The 15,226-nt window shown below is 41.8% G+C and overlaps 1 protein-coding gene across 2 annotated transcripts in view; it reads right to left on the bottom strand.

Moving 5' to 3' along the window:
* Window positions 1-690: 690 nt before the first annotated feature.
* SLC1A3 (solute carrier family 1 member 3) overlaps window positions 691-15,226 on the bottom strand; it is a 100,215-nt gene continuing 85,679 nt past the window's right edge. For both annotated transcript variants that reach the window (XM_049862470.1, XM_049862477.1), the window contains 5 exons: window positions 14,541-14,833; window positions 9,831-10,064; window positions 8,889-9,083; window positions 5,594-5,728; window positions 691-2,999 (listed from right to left, as the gene is read on the bottom strand). In XM_049862470.1, coding sequence (XP_049718427.1) covers window positions 2,795-2,999; window positions 5,594-5,728; window positions 8,889-9,083; window positions 9,831-10,064; window positions 14,541-14,833 — 1,062 coding nt within the window. In that variant the 3' untranslated portion in view covers window positions 691-2,794. The remainder of the gene's footprint in view (window positions 3,000-5,593; window positions 5,729-8,888; window positions 9,084-9,830; window positions 10,065-14,540; window positions 14,834-15,226) is intronic.

Raw genomic sequence — 15,226 nt, 5'->3', positions numbered from 1 at the left:
AAAGTCAGCAATTCAAATCTACCAGCCGTTCCTTGGAAACCCTATGGGGCAGTTCTACTCTGTCCTATCGGGTCGTTATGAGTCGGAATTGACTCAATGGCCAGGGTTGGGTTTCGGGCACAACTTCAACCTGGAGGTTCCATGATAATCTGCCGCTGTCAATTCTTTATTTTTAAAAAAGTCATCACCCAGAAGTCTGAATGGAGCAGTGGCACTAGCACCATGGCCATTTCTGAAATATCCCTTGAGCTCTTATGCAGCTCTTTTCACAAATGGCAACAGTAATCATAGAGATAAATCTACCTAATTTAATGGTCAGGCTGGGATTTATATTTTTGGCAGAATCATTGGTGGCATTACACTTTTCTAATCCCAACATAGAAAATTATCAACATGATTGAATCTGTCTGAGAAATGTGAACCTGATGTGGACAAGTAAGTGCAGGTTGTTACAGCAAAGAGTTTCCTTCAACTATTTCCAGCTCTGTTCTAGAAGCTGAGCAGAGAGAGCCTACCCTTACTTCTGTTCTTGTGGCCAACTCCTCCTGCTGGGTCTAAGATTTTACCTTCTCCCTCTGCTTTGCCATGTGGTATTCTTCCCCAGCATTGCCCTGAGCTTCATGGACAAAGAATTTATGTTCTTTTGAGGAGAAGAATAAGAACATACACGGATATAATGTAAAACTATTTCTTTTCTTTATTGAAAATACATCTACAAAGTAATGGTTCTCAGTCCACACTGGGTGCGTGTACATGCAGAGCCTGTGGTGGGCTGGTGAGAGGATCATACCTAGAGGACCTGGTTCCTTAAGAAATGGTTAGTATAAAAAAGGATCACACTGTGTAACAGAATTAATTTGCCATGATTAATTTTGCTCTACTGGTGTCATAAAATGACAGTCACATACGTTAACTTTTGTAGTGCATTCCCCAAATAGAGCCTCAACGTTAAATGGTTACTCCACCACTGCCTAATGTTAACATGTATGCACACAAAATGCTTGGGATCTATATAAAAACATCTCTAATTGTATATCAGAGGAAGAATATCTAGATTTTCAGTCTGTTAGCATAATTAAGCCCATTCTTCACCATTTTTCGGTCAGATATTCAAATACAGCTGGTGTTGTCTAACAGCTCCCACTTGACCCCTTTGACTGGATATTCCTTAAAAAAAAAAAAATTTTTTTTTTTTTTTATTCCTTAGGGGGTAAAAATTAATCTCCTCTAAACCTGGGAGCTGCCTTGCCTGAAATTAATGCCCCTGCTGTTGTTTTTACTTGCAAGCTCATTGACAATGCCTTCATACCAATTCATCTTCTACCATTTCGCTCAGGGACACAAATGAAACACAACAAAACAACCCACTCCAGTTGAAGGTTTTGAATCATTTGGTAAGTGGAAATCCAACACAAAGAAATACCTTGTTTCTCTCATCTTACGAACTTTCGATGAAAGTAAAAAACATTTCCAAATAAGGGACCACCCAACCAGCTCATGGACCCCTGTGAAAGCACTCATTCAACTCCGTTAAAATATATAAGAAATGACCTCATGTTTTGATACGCACACTTCCTTAGGGAATGATTTTGAACTGAAGAGAAAAAGTATTCCAGGTTAAAAAAAAGAAAATAACTTTTTAATTCTTTCCTAAAGACCTAGAATATTGGTGTTCTAAGATCCTCTCTTTATAATATCAACCATGCTCCATTTTTTCCTAGCTGGCTCTTTAGTGTTCCATGGTAAGACCATGAGCACCCTGCTAGTTGCTAGTCTTACATTTTCTTTTCTAAAAGTCTATTGTCAGTTGAGAAGTGGTAGGAGACCTCCTTCCCAGAGCAGTCCCTTCAGTTTAGGAAGAGTTGGAAAGAAGGGCATACTTCCCCAGTTCGGAAGAACTGGGCAGAGAGTTTCATGAATAATTCCACTACCGGAATGGCCTCCTGCCTGGTGGCTTGCGTAACTGACATTTTGGACACGGGACCTGGTGAACCACATAGACCTCCCACCCCTAATTAGAAATGTTCACTCTCTACTAAATGTCCTTCCTGCATGTTCCGAGGAATGATACTTGGTCCTGGCTGTCCGGAGGGAAAATGAAGGGTGGCTTTTCATGATGTCACAGGGTGTTCACGCTAAAAGAGACCATCAAGGCATCAAGGGAACTCATCCATTTTACAGACGTAGGTCCTAGAGATGAGAAGCGACTTACTGAAGGCCACACAGAAATTTCACTTTATGCCTCTTCTCATGCTGTGGTAGGTGTGCATGTATATTGTCCTGCTACTTATATAATAAGGACATAAGTCAGAAGAGAAAGGAAAAAAAAAATCCCTTCTACGTCCAACTGATCACTGATTGTAGTTTATCACGTTATGTTTTAAGACTAAAACTGAATTGTGTCCTAAAGGATTTTTAAATTTTGAAGCTTGCTTCAGAAATATGTTTATGGCCTACTTTTTGTTTGACTCTTTAGCGTATAAAAAACATCACATTTACAGGACTGTGTGCCACGTCAGCTTGTAAGATCTGATCAAGAATATTTTTGATCTCGAGTATCTTATTAGGTAAGACTAACACGAAATGATTTAAGATTTTGAAGTGTGGGATAAAAGCCATACAATTCGGCTGCTGCAAAATTCTCCCTTCTTTTTGAAGTAATACTTCCAATACTGTTCAGAATAAGGGAAAGTGAGGCAAGGGGCTTACTGTAGAAAATGAGTTGTAATGGGATGGAAGCATTATAATGGTTTTCAAACACCCGGTGCTCAAGAAAGCATTTCTTTATGTTAGCCTACATCTTGGTTTCACTGTCCAAAGGCTTCTCATTTTCACTTTCTTGGGCAATCAGCTGATACGATTTCTTCATTTCATTCTCTTCAATCACTGAGTTACCCATTTCGACATCTCGGTTCTTCAGTTCATGTCGTGATAAGTGCTCAACAATTCCAGCTCCAAGGGAGTCACCCAGCACGTTGGTGGTAGTACGGAGGCGGTCCCTATGGGAAGGGCAGGAGGAAGGAAAGATAAGGCTCCCACCAGCATTATGTGATTTCAGCTTATGTTATGAGCTGGCTGGTTAAGTGTTTGGAAGCAGCTCTTAAAGTTCAATTTGGAGTAATCACCAACTGCATGATTACATAATGAACACATACCTTGATAATAAAACCAGCTGCCATGGAGTGGACTCTGTTTCATGGTGACCCTGTGTGTGTCAGAGTAGGACTGTGCTCCATAGGGTTTTCAATAGCTGATTTTTCGGAAGTAGATCACCAGGTCTTTCTTCCAAGGCATCTCTGGGTGGACTCGAACTGCCAACCTTTCGGTTAGCTTCCAACCGCATTAACAATTTGCCCCACCTAGGACCACCCTTAATAATAAAAAAATGAAACAAAACCTGTTGCCATCGAGTCAATTCCGACTCAGGGTGACTCTGGTTTGTGACTGGCTGCTAACCAAGAGGTTGCTGGTTCGAACCTACCCAGAGGCTCTGCGGAAGAAAGTCCTGGGGGTCTGCTTCCATAAAGATTACAGCCAAGAAACCCTACGGAGCAGGTCTACTCTTTAACACGCTGGGTTGCCCTTAATAAAAGCAGATATTAAATATCATAAGGATACATATATTTTTAACTTTCAGTTACTAGTCTGACTCTATTTAGAGTACCAACAGTAGGGAATGACCCTTCCCTTTCTTGATTCTCTCTCCCACAACTCGCCTTTCTTTATACCAGTGTTTCTCAAAGTGTAATCCAGAGACCCCTAAGGGTCCCTGAGATCCAAACTATTTTCATAATAATACTAAGATATTATTTGCCCCTTTCACTCTCATTTTCTCATGAATGTTTGGTGGAGTTTCGCAAAGACTACGTGTGTGATGTCACAAGGGACTGAATATAGAAGCAGCTAGGAGGCTCCAGCTATCTTGTATTGTCAGTGGACACTAGGAGATTTGCAAGAATTTTAAATGACGCCATTCTTTTCATTAAATTTTCGGTTCAGAAATGGTTATTTTTTTGTAAAAATGTTATTTATGTTAACATGTAACAAATTTATTATTGTAATGTTTAAATGCATTTAAAAATGTAAAATTTCTCAGTGTTCTCTACTTTGGTAATTATTGATATATATATATATCTCACATAAATACAAACCTTTTGGCTCCTCAATAATATTTAAGTGTGAAGGGGTCCTGAGATAAAAAACTTTGGGAATCATGGCTTTATACTAGAAAAGTGTTTACATGAGTTGAGTGTGGACTGTGGGCTGGACAGTGGGCTGGCTGCTTTCCATGGATCATCGCATTTAATCCCTACAGCACTACTAGGAGGTAGATGACACTACCATCCCCATTTTACAGAGCAGGAAACTAGGGCTGTTGGGAAAACTGCCCAGTGCCACACAGGGTCTAGATGCAAATACGGAACCAAGTGACTGGGAAGAGACTGTGGACCCCGTGGTCTCATCAACACCCCACCACCCCTCTCACTCAGGGACGCATTACTCAATAAGCAAGGTATGCATGGGCTTACTTGTGCTGATTTACTAATCTGTAGTGCACAGTTTCACCTGATGTGGTGAAAAACAGGTGAAATCGTGCACTACAGATAAGTAAGTCAGCACAAGTAAGCCCATGTGTACCTTGCCTGGAAACCCTGATGGTGTACTGGTTAGGAGCTTCGGCTGCTAACCAAAATGTTGGCAGTAGGAATCCACCAGGCGCTCCTTGGAAACCCTATGGGGCAGTTCTATTCTGTCCTATAGAGTCACTATGATTCGGAATCAACTCGACGGCAACAGGTTTGGTTTTTTGGTTTGGTACCTTGCTTACTGGTTAGTCACCCCTGCTCTCAGTCATTGTGCTCTGCGCACACATTCAGGCTCTCCGTGGTCATTAGCTCTAGTGAAGTCAACATATGTTGACTCCAGCACTGGCTATGTTCTAGGCATTTGCTTTGGAGAGCCAAGGAAGAATATTTTGGAAAGTGGAAGAAAGTGTGTGAGAGAGAGGAGGCAGAGGATGTCAACTAGAAGGATAGGGGTAGAGGGCAGAGGGATGGGTCCCAGACAGCAGGGTCTAATTCTCGGAACTTTCTCCAGAGCCCCAAACCGATTCCGCTTAATGACGCTAGCCCTTTTCCCACTGTCTGCACGCTCCCACCTCTTCCTATTGGGGTCAGATGGAAACATCTTGCTGCATTATGAGAAGCACAAGGGGGAAGGGCCTGAACTGGCGTGTGAGGCCTGCCATTCCGTTCCAGACGCTGTGGGGACGTGTTGTGTGATCCAGAACCAGCCGTGCTGATTTATGTTGGCTTTGCAGACAGTGGGTTTCCCAATTCCTGAACGGCTTTACGGAGTGGGAAGTGTAGCAGCCAGATGTGCCCTGTGGGCTGATAGGAAGTGAGTGCGCATGGCGACTGGGGGTCGGTCTCCAGATAAGGGCCAGGGAGCAGGAAATGAGGACAATTTAATGACAGCAAGCTGCCTCTCTTAGCCAAGCTCTGTTTGGCAGGCACCTCTGGCTGCCTGGTGCCCTAGAATGACAGAGGAGGCCCCGCGACAGCGTGTCAGGGTACAGTCTGTGTGTACTCACAGGAACCAGTCTACGGCAATGATGAGCGTGATGTCGTCGGTCGGCAGCCCCACAGATGTCAGCACGATGACCATGGTGACCAGGCCTGCCTGAGGAATCCCAGCAGCCCCAATACTGGCAGCTGTGGCTGTGATGCTGTTAAAGGAAGTCCCCAAACAGAAAACATTTTTACAAATCTTCCGAAGTAGACAGTATTCCCTGCAAAACACTCACCATGCCAAGAAGTGACTTGGCATTTGAACAGAAGAGGAGATGCTTTGGAAAAATTCAAATGAGATTGAAGAAAAAAATCACTGAGCTAATGATCATACTAATATTTGTCAAGCACTTACTATGTGTCATCTGATACGCTAAGCATGGCTTGTCCCATTTGATCCTCACAACAACCACTATGAAGTCAGCTTTATTATTATAGCCATTTTTTTTTACATGAACAAATTGGTGGCTATATCATTTTTCACATATCTGAAAGTGTTTTGTAAAGTCTAAAATGCGATATAGTTACAATAACATGATTTATTTCTAATAGTTCACCTATCCAAGTGGAGGGTTGTAAAGATATTTGTATGATTAACATGGTCAGAAAAAACATCAAATTTATTAATTGAAAAGCAAAATGGTTTATGAACTAAGTTCTGCGGCATTACAAATATTTTTTACAGAGGCACTGTTGACTTGGTTTGCAAGGCACTTAACCTTCACTTTAGCTGAGTCTGGGATTCAGTTTGTTAAATACTTATTTCATAGGGCATTAGGAGAATGTGAAACTATTTTATAAATAGTAAAGCATTACACAAATATATAGTTTTATGAATAAAATAGTAAGTCTGTGGCAGTCTCCTTGTGGTTCTCCCATATTGCTCTTCTTCCCCAATACTAGAATCTATAGCTGTTGTACGCCCACCCAGGATGAAGACTACATTTCCCAGCCTCCCTTGGAGCTTAGACTAACTTCTGGCTAATGATAGGAGCCCTGGTGGTGCAATGGTTAGGTGCTCAGCTGCTAACCAGAAAGGTCAGCAGTTCGAACTCACCAGTGGCTCCGAGGGAGAAAAGACCTGGCGATCTGCTCCCATAAAGATTACAGCCTAGAAAACCCTCTGGGGCAGTTCTACACTGTCCCATAGGGTAGCTATGAGTTCTAATCAACTCGAGGGCACACAACAATGACAACAATGAGACATCAGTGGAAGTCACTGAACAACCTGCAGGCTGAGCCATTTCCTTTTTCCTAGTAGTTACGATTTGGAGGTGGCAGTGAGCCATTCTTGACCACCCAGACGAGGATAATGCCCCAGGGGTGATGGGACCTTACACCGTAGAATACCTACTAGCCTTGAGGGCTTTGTGGAGCAGAGCTGCTGCACATGAAAGAGAAATATGGAGTTAAAAATCTGTCACGTGGACCTGAACCTTTTTCATTATTCAGGGCTTTTTAACCAGTGTGTCAAGGTATGCCCAAGAATAGGTGACAGGTGAGCTAAGATCCTGATCTCCCAGCCCCCAGTGTAGCTGGACAGGGCTTGGGGCTACCAGAACCCCCAGGCCAGTCATCTTGGCCATGATCAGCCTCATCTCTTTACCCCATACATCCTATAACCATCATCATTTTCCCATAATGATATATACAGAATGTACATAATATTGGCATGAAGATATAAGCCAAACGTGTAACATATTTCTAAACAACATATATAAACACAAAAAGGTGGGGGGATTGATAGAGGTTAAAAGAGACTAAAGAAGAGTCCCCGGGTGGTGCACATAGTTAAGGTTGCTAACTGAAAGGTTGGAAGTTTGAGTCCACACTGAGGTGCCTCAGAGGAGAGGCCTGGTGATGTTCCTGAAAACCAGCCACTGAAAACCCTATGAAGCACAGCTCTACTCTGACACATACGGGTCTCCATGAGTAGGAATTGGCTTGAGGGCAACTGATGGTTGGCTAAAAAAAAAAAAATGCAAAGCATAAATCTGAATTTGATCTTGGTTGGCCTGGGAAGGGAGAAAAAAAACTATAAAAAACGCTTTTGGGATAATTGGAGAAATTGAATGTAGATTGGCTATTTGGGAAGTACTTTTAAGATTCTTACTAGTGAGGTTGTAGAGGAGAATAGTCTGAGGACATGCATGCTGAACTACGGACGGGTGACAACACACACGTGCACACACACAGAGAGAGAGAGGCAGAGGTATTGGAGAGAGAGGAGGAAAGGAGAAGCAAAAAAGGCAAAATGTTAGCAATTGCTGGATCTAGATGGGGGATGTCGTAATATTCATTTACAAACAAAAAGTTGTTGAACTAATAAAAAAAGATCTGATTTTTGATTTCTAAAATATATCAAAGTCTGGTATAGATTGTGAGGCAGAAAGTCCTCCAGTTGCTTTTACCCTTATTGGCACATTGTATATATTGACTTTCAGTAAACAAAAAGGGGGGCTATATTCACATATGCACATGGTTGTGCAGGGGCTAGTTCTGGAAGGCTGGGAAAGAAACTGGCAAGGATCAGTGGCCACCTCAGGAGAAGGAAACTAAGAGAAGGGGGAAGGTGTGGGAAGAAAAATGATTTTTTGCTTGTTGCGAGCAGCTGAGTCAAGACACCTCAAATATAGTAATAAAAAATTCTCCACAGAAATCAAACTCTCATCCTACTTTGACCCCAGAAGAAGCCTTGTTACCTAAAAATTAACCCAAGAGAACAAGTTAATCCATTTTTTAAAGTGTAGTTTTATTTCCTAATATTATCAATAAAAGCTAACATACTTTAATACTTTTTTTAAAATGAAGTAATCTAACACGCAGCAGTGTGGACCTGGTTTCTTAAAGAGAATTATCCATACTCTATATTTTGCAGCTTTTAAAAAGAATGAGCCAGATATATTTGCAGATGGTATATTGATAAGCAAACCAATCAAGTGGCAAAGTGTATGACTCCATTAATTAAAAGAAAAAAAAAGGAGGGTATGCCTATGGATAGAAAAAATTCTTCACACACCAACCTTAACAGTGGTCACCTATGTGGAGATGGAGGTAGGAAGGGATGGGGCAGGCAAGTTTCACTTGTTACTTCATACACTTCTACATTATTAGAATTTTGTTTTTAATGAGTGTCTGTAATGATAAAAAAAAGACTAATAAAAATATCTAAACCATCAAAAACAAAAGTATTCCCCCAAACCCCAACCTCCGGTTTATGAGAGATTCCCTTCTCAGTTTCTTCACCAATCCCCGATCTCCAGTTTGTCTTTTAAAGTCGTTCTTAAGAAAATCTTGTGTAGAACTCTTTCTTCATACCTGATTGTAATAATCTGTCCAAAGTTCAGTTCGAAGTTGTTCACTTGGGCGATGAAAATGGCAGCCAAGGCCTCATAGAGGGCAGTGCCATCCATGTTAATGGTGGCCCCCACAGGGAGCACGAATCTGGTGACGCGTTTGTCCACACCAATGTTCTCCTCCAGGCACTTGAAGGTGATGGGTAGGGTGGCAGAACTGAGAACAGTGAAACAGGGAATGTCAGCTGACCTTCCTGGTAGTTCCAGCCCTGTCTGTGTGTTTGGTCTCTTGGACAGAGTTCCTTCCTCTCCCATGTCCTAAAGGGAACTGAGTCAGCACTTGGAGAAAGAGGGGAGCAGGGTTAGGAACAGTGTGTTCCCTTCATGGGGTCAACTGGCAGTTCTCCTTCTTTTGGGTTCCTCTGTAAGGCATCACTTGTGATTGTCACCCATCACAATTGCCTGTGCCAAGTCACTGTGTCATTTCTCTCTCAGGCAAATGTAAACTGGAAGAGGGAGATTATAGTGGGCAGGAAAGATAGTTGATTTCCATTTTATCCCAAAAAAGTTTATATAGCTAGCCACTCCCCTGAATCCCAAGTAGGTCTGAACAGCACCACATGCCTGAAAGGTTAAAACCCAAGACAAAATGCTCCCCTCTGCCCCTCAACCTGGAGTCCCTGGGTGGTACAATCAGTTAACGGACTTGGCTGCTAACCGAAAGGTTGGTGGTTCAATCCACTCAGAGACTCTTCAGAAGAAAGGCCCGGAGATCTGCTTCTGAAAATCAGCCATTGAAAACCCTATGGAACATAGTTCTACTCTGATACACTGGGTCGCCATGAGTTGGCATTGACTTGACATCAGCTGGTTTTGTTTTTGGTAGCCCCAACCAGAAGGCTCTGATTCAAAGTAAATTCCAGATGAATTTTACTGCAAGAGTAAGTTACCTTTACATACATACCTTGAGGAGGTTCCCAGAGCTGTGATGAGTGCTTGTAGCAAGCCTCCGATAAAAACCCAAGGGTTTTTACGTGTTACCAAGAAGTAGAGAAGGGGCAGGACAATGACTGCGTGAATGAGTAAGCCGACGATGACTGTCACTGTGTACATGGCAAGCTGCCCCCCGATCACTCCCATGTCTTCCATCTCTACAATTTTCCCTGCAATCAGGAAGAGGATGCCAAGAGGGGCGTACCTGTATAGAAGCAAATGCATGGCACAATTGGAAATTGGATCTGCAAAAAGCTATTCCTACAAGTTATTGAATGATAAGAAAAGTGATAGTTGATTTCCAAACTTGTCTGACCAGGATACTACTGTTGTTGTTAGCTGCCCCCCTCTCGCACTCATGGGGGCCCCATGCACAATGGAATGTATTGCACCATCCTATGATTGGTTGCAGACTGGACCACTGTGATCCACAGGATTCTCATTGGGAAGTAGAGTCCCAGGTGTTTCTCCCCAGTGTGCCTTAATCTGGAAGCTCTGCTGAAGCCTGTTCAGGGTCCCAGCAACATACAAGCTCCACTGACGGATGAGTGGGGGTCGTACATGAGGTGCGTGGGCCAGGAATTGAACCTGGGTCTCCTGTATGGAAGGTGACAATTCTACCACTGAACCACCAATGCCTCTCCCCGACCACCGGAATATTATTAGGACTTCTAAAAATTGTGCATTTCTTTCTTTTTTTCAATATAAATTTCCCGTGTTCCGTTTGCTCACAGTTTTTCCAGGACATCGTGTTTTCTCCCAAATTTGTGATAAAAGACAGATACACATACTTCTTTGTTCCTAGATAATGATCCTTTCGAAACACCTGGGTCACTTTTCTGGTCCTCAGATGCCACCCACTACCCCTGCCTCCTGCTCCCTTGCAAGTACCCTGAAATGCCGGAGCTCAGAGAACCAGCATCCCAATATTCAGAGAACCAGCATCCCAATATTCCGACTTTTAGAAGCATTTCTCACATCAGAGCCTGATTCCCAAATTAAAGCAAGATGCAAACAGTGCCATTTCAGTGTTTTAGATCTGCAGTCAGCCCTGTTTTTCAAGGACCACTTTTATTATTTTTTTCCATATCCACACACCACTTACAATATTCAAAAAACCGAAACAAACCCACTGCCATCTAGTCTATTCTGACTCATAGCAACCCTAAAGGACAGAGTAGAACTGCACCATGGAGTTTCCAAGGAGCACCTGGCAGATTCGAACTGCCGACCTCTTGGTTAGCAGCCATAGCACTTAACCACTAAGCCACCAGGGTTTCCACTCACAATATAGCTTAATATTATTCAAATCAATTTTTGTACTTAAGTAAATCTGCTTTAAAAAGAGAAAATTTTACAGTACAGTGCAAATGGAAAGCTAACTTCACCTGCCATAAATAGCAAATGACCAGAGAATGAATTGAGCTATGAAAATTAATAATGTGCGTGTAAAAAAAAAATTTCTTTTTAATGTATTACCACAATCAGAGTTATAAGTGTTCTAATTAAGTTATTATTACTATTCACTGCTACTACCCCGTGCAGACTGCCAAGAATGAGCAACTGAAATACAAAATGACTAGCACATATTGAAGTAGTCCTGTTTCCCTAGAGGACCCCCGCCCCACTCTCAACTCCCTTTGCCTGGTGTGTTCAGTAAACTACAACCAAACTCACTCTACCCAAAACAGTGAAGCCAATTGCTCTGAAGGAGAAGGGTCTGCTGGGAACACTGGAAGACTTAGTTTAAACTGAAAAATATGATGCTCCTTTTAAAAAGCCCCTTTACAACACAGGCCAGGAAATTACAGGAGTACCTGTTTTGAGAAATGTAATAACTCAATGTGGAATGTGCAGGCAAATGGACAGCTAGAAAAGCGATATGTGAGGGTCATTCAGTGGCTTTGAATGGGCTTCTTTCATAACAGAGGTGAAAAGTGGAGACATTTTAATAAAATGAAGATAAATGTCCACTTTCAGCTCTGCCAGGATTTCAATGGCACCTTCCAATTGGGGACTCCTGTGGAGACCACATTCTGCTTGGTCTTTGTGCTCAAGTTCATATCCACCTTGTATAAACTTCTGAAAAATGGATTTCTCTGGGCTTTGGTGGCAATAAAGACAAAAGATATTTTTAATCATGTGGGTGAATGAGTGTTTTTCTTAGAAAATGGATGCCTTCCTGCCTCAGGTACCAAGGAAGAGTTTGGATTAAAAATAAAGGATAAAAGAAAAGCAGCCCCGACATGAGGCCTACAGCCATCAAAGGGGACTCTCCCTGCTGGGGAGAATTTACTTTTCCAAGGCCCATGTTCCTTTTTGGATTTAGTCTTTTCCTTTGTCTCCTGGTCTCAACTTTATTAAAGGATGTTTTGTTATAAATCGTGGCTTGGCATTCTATCATACTTCCCATGAGTCCTTTGGGCATACAGCAGAACTGCCATTTGGCCATTTGTATTTCTTTCTAGGGCTGAAATAGAATAAAAAAATTTTTTTTTTTTTTTTTTTTTATAGGAGACCTCAGTTTTTCTGAAGGCCTAGGGCCTCTGCGAGGCATTGGTTTTTCAGTGGTAGAATTCTCACCTTCTGCCCAGGAGACCCAGGTTTGTCCTGGCCAATGCACTTTGCGCACAGCCACCCATCTGTCACTGGAGGCTTCTGTGTTGCTATGATGCTGAACAAGTCTCAGTGGAGCTTCAAGATTAGGAAGAAAGGCCTGGTAATATACTTCTGAAAATCAGCCAATAAAACCTTATGGATCACAACAGTCCAGTTCATAACTGATCATGGGGATTGTTCAGGACCTGGCAGTATTTTGTTGTTGTGTGTTGAAAATATACCCAGCAAAACATACACCAATTCAACAGTTTATACATGTATAATTCAGTGACATTGATTACATTCTTTGAGTTGTACAATCATTCTCACCCTCCTTTTCTGAGTTGTTTCTCCTCCGTTAACAAATTCACTGACCCCCTAAGGTTCCAGTCTAATCTCGTGAGTTGCTGTTGTCAGTTTAACAGCTAGTTCTTAAAAGAACATAATACTCAAGGCAGGCATTTTTTTTTTTTTTAACCAGTTAAGCTAAACTATTATCTGGCTTTAAGAAGACTTCGGGGGATATTTTTGGTTTAACGTTTAAAGGTTATCTCAGGGCAATAGTTTCAGGGGCTCATCTAGCTTCCATGGCTCCAGAAAGTCTGTAATCCATGAGAATTTGAAATTCTGTTCTGCATTTTCCCCCTTCTGATTAGGATTCTTCTATAGAATCTTTGATCAAAATGTTCAGTAATGGTAGCTAGGCACCATCCATTTCTTCTGGTCTCATGACAAAGAAGGTAGATGTTCATGGAGACCACACATTACAAGTCCTCCTCCTATTCCTGACTCTCCTTTTTTGTTACTCCAGGTGAATACAGACCAATTGGTGTGCTTTGGATGGCCTCTTCTAGGCAATGTTTTATTTTAATGTGCTTAGGGTTACCATGAGTTAGTTGCTAACTCAATAGCAGCTAACAGTAGGGGCCTCTGCATTTGCTTTTCCCCAACTGTCTTGGAATAAGTACAGCCAGAACGCTTCTCAGAAGCCAGGGTGCCAAGACTTCATCTCACATACTTTGGACATATTATTAGGAGGGACCAGTCTCTGGAGAAGGACATCACACTTGGTATAGGGTCAGTGAAAAAGAAGAAGACCCTCAATGAGATGGATTGGCACAGTGGCTACAACAATGGGCTCAAACATAGCAAGGATTGGGAGTGGGCAGTGTTTCATTCTGTTGTACACAGGGTCACTATAAGTTGGAACCAACCTGACAGCACCTAAGAACAACAACGCTGTTTTTTTTTTTTTTTTTTAATTAACAGCAACAACTGGTAATGCTTTTCTCCTGGTCTCCTGACTCAATGGCCTTTCCACACCTTCCAAGGCAAATTTCATGCTTCCATCTCAGTCATTTTTTTTTTTACCACATCACCTGCTGTTTTATTTTTCTTTTTCACAGCACTTGTGCCTAATTTAAAGCATACGGTTGATTTATTTGTTTATTGTCTGATTCCCTCCAAAGGAATGTAAGGTCCAGGACATCCTTGTATATTCTCTAGATTGCTAAATCCCCATGTGCCTGGCACTGTATGCTTGGCACATAGTAGACACTCAATAAATATTTATTGAATGAATAACTAAATAGATGTAAAATGGAAGAGTGAGGAATGGGATCCCATCAGCACTAGGGTAAAGGAATTGATACCTTTCAAAAACAAGCCAGCAAACTTACTAAGGTAGGTTTGCAGAAGTTTTAAGACCTTTACAGGCCAAGAAACTGTTTATTGATTTCCTGTGCTTTCCAGAATAAGATCATTGCAGTTGGCCATCCTGCCCTTCAGCCTGGTGGCATCTTCCTCAATATAGAACACATGTGGATAGCAATAAACATCATGTATATACATAGCACACAGAGTTCCTGGGTGGTGCAAACTTTTAATGTGCTCAGCTGCTAACCAAAAAGTTGGAGATTTGAATCCTTTGGAAGAAAACTTGGTGACTTACTTCTGAAAAATCAGCCATTGAAAACCCTGTGGAGTATAGTTCTATTCTGACACACATGGGGTTGCCATGAGTTGGAGTCAACTCAACGGCAACTGGTTAACTGGTTTATATAGAACAAATGAAAATACATACCACATTATCACTGCTACCAGTCTCATGATGGCTTCATTAAGAGAATCAAAGAAGTCTTTCAGGGCTTGCCCCTGCTCCTTCATGCTTCCAATCACAAAACCAAAGCACATGGAGAAGACAACCAGCCCCAGGGCGTTGACTCCATTCACAGATCCTGGAACTGGGACCAGCTCCTCTTTGATTCGTGTGAGCGTCTCCATGGCCTCTGACACGTTGTTTATCACAGCACCCACGAGCGTTTCATTGGACTGGATAGGCACTTTAAAGCTTCTCTTCTCATAGTTAGTTTTAAACTTAAAACAAAAAACCACAACAGGAATTAAAAGTGATTTTTATTTTTTGTACTCCCCTGTTGTCCAAATTTTCTACAATAATATATATTACTTTGTATTCAGAGAATAGTGTTATATAAAGCTTCTAAATCTATGTATCTATCTACCTACCTACCTATCTACCTATCTACCTATCTATCTTGTTAGAAATCCCTACCACCTACTCAACCCAGACAGACACAAACACAGTCAAATACATATAACAGGAAAGAGATATCTGATTAGAGATGTTGAACTAAACGTACACATGTGCTTTTGCTTTCTTCTGAAGCCCCAAGAAATTACTATAATGTGATTAAAAACAAAAACCATAAATCCAAACACTCACAATAGTCCCTTTTATTTCTTATGGGA

Source organism: Elephas maximus, chromosome 2 (assembly GCF_024166365.1).
Source record: "Elephas maximus indicus isolate mEleMax1 chromosome 2, mEleMax1 primary haplotype, whole genome shotgun sequence".
NCBI lineage: Eukaryota > Metazoa > Chordata > Mammalia > Proboscidea > Elephantidae > Elephas > Elephas maximus.
This window is presented reverse-complemented; position numbering and strand designations above follow the sequence as displayed.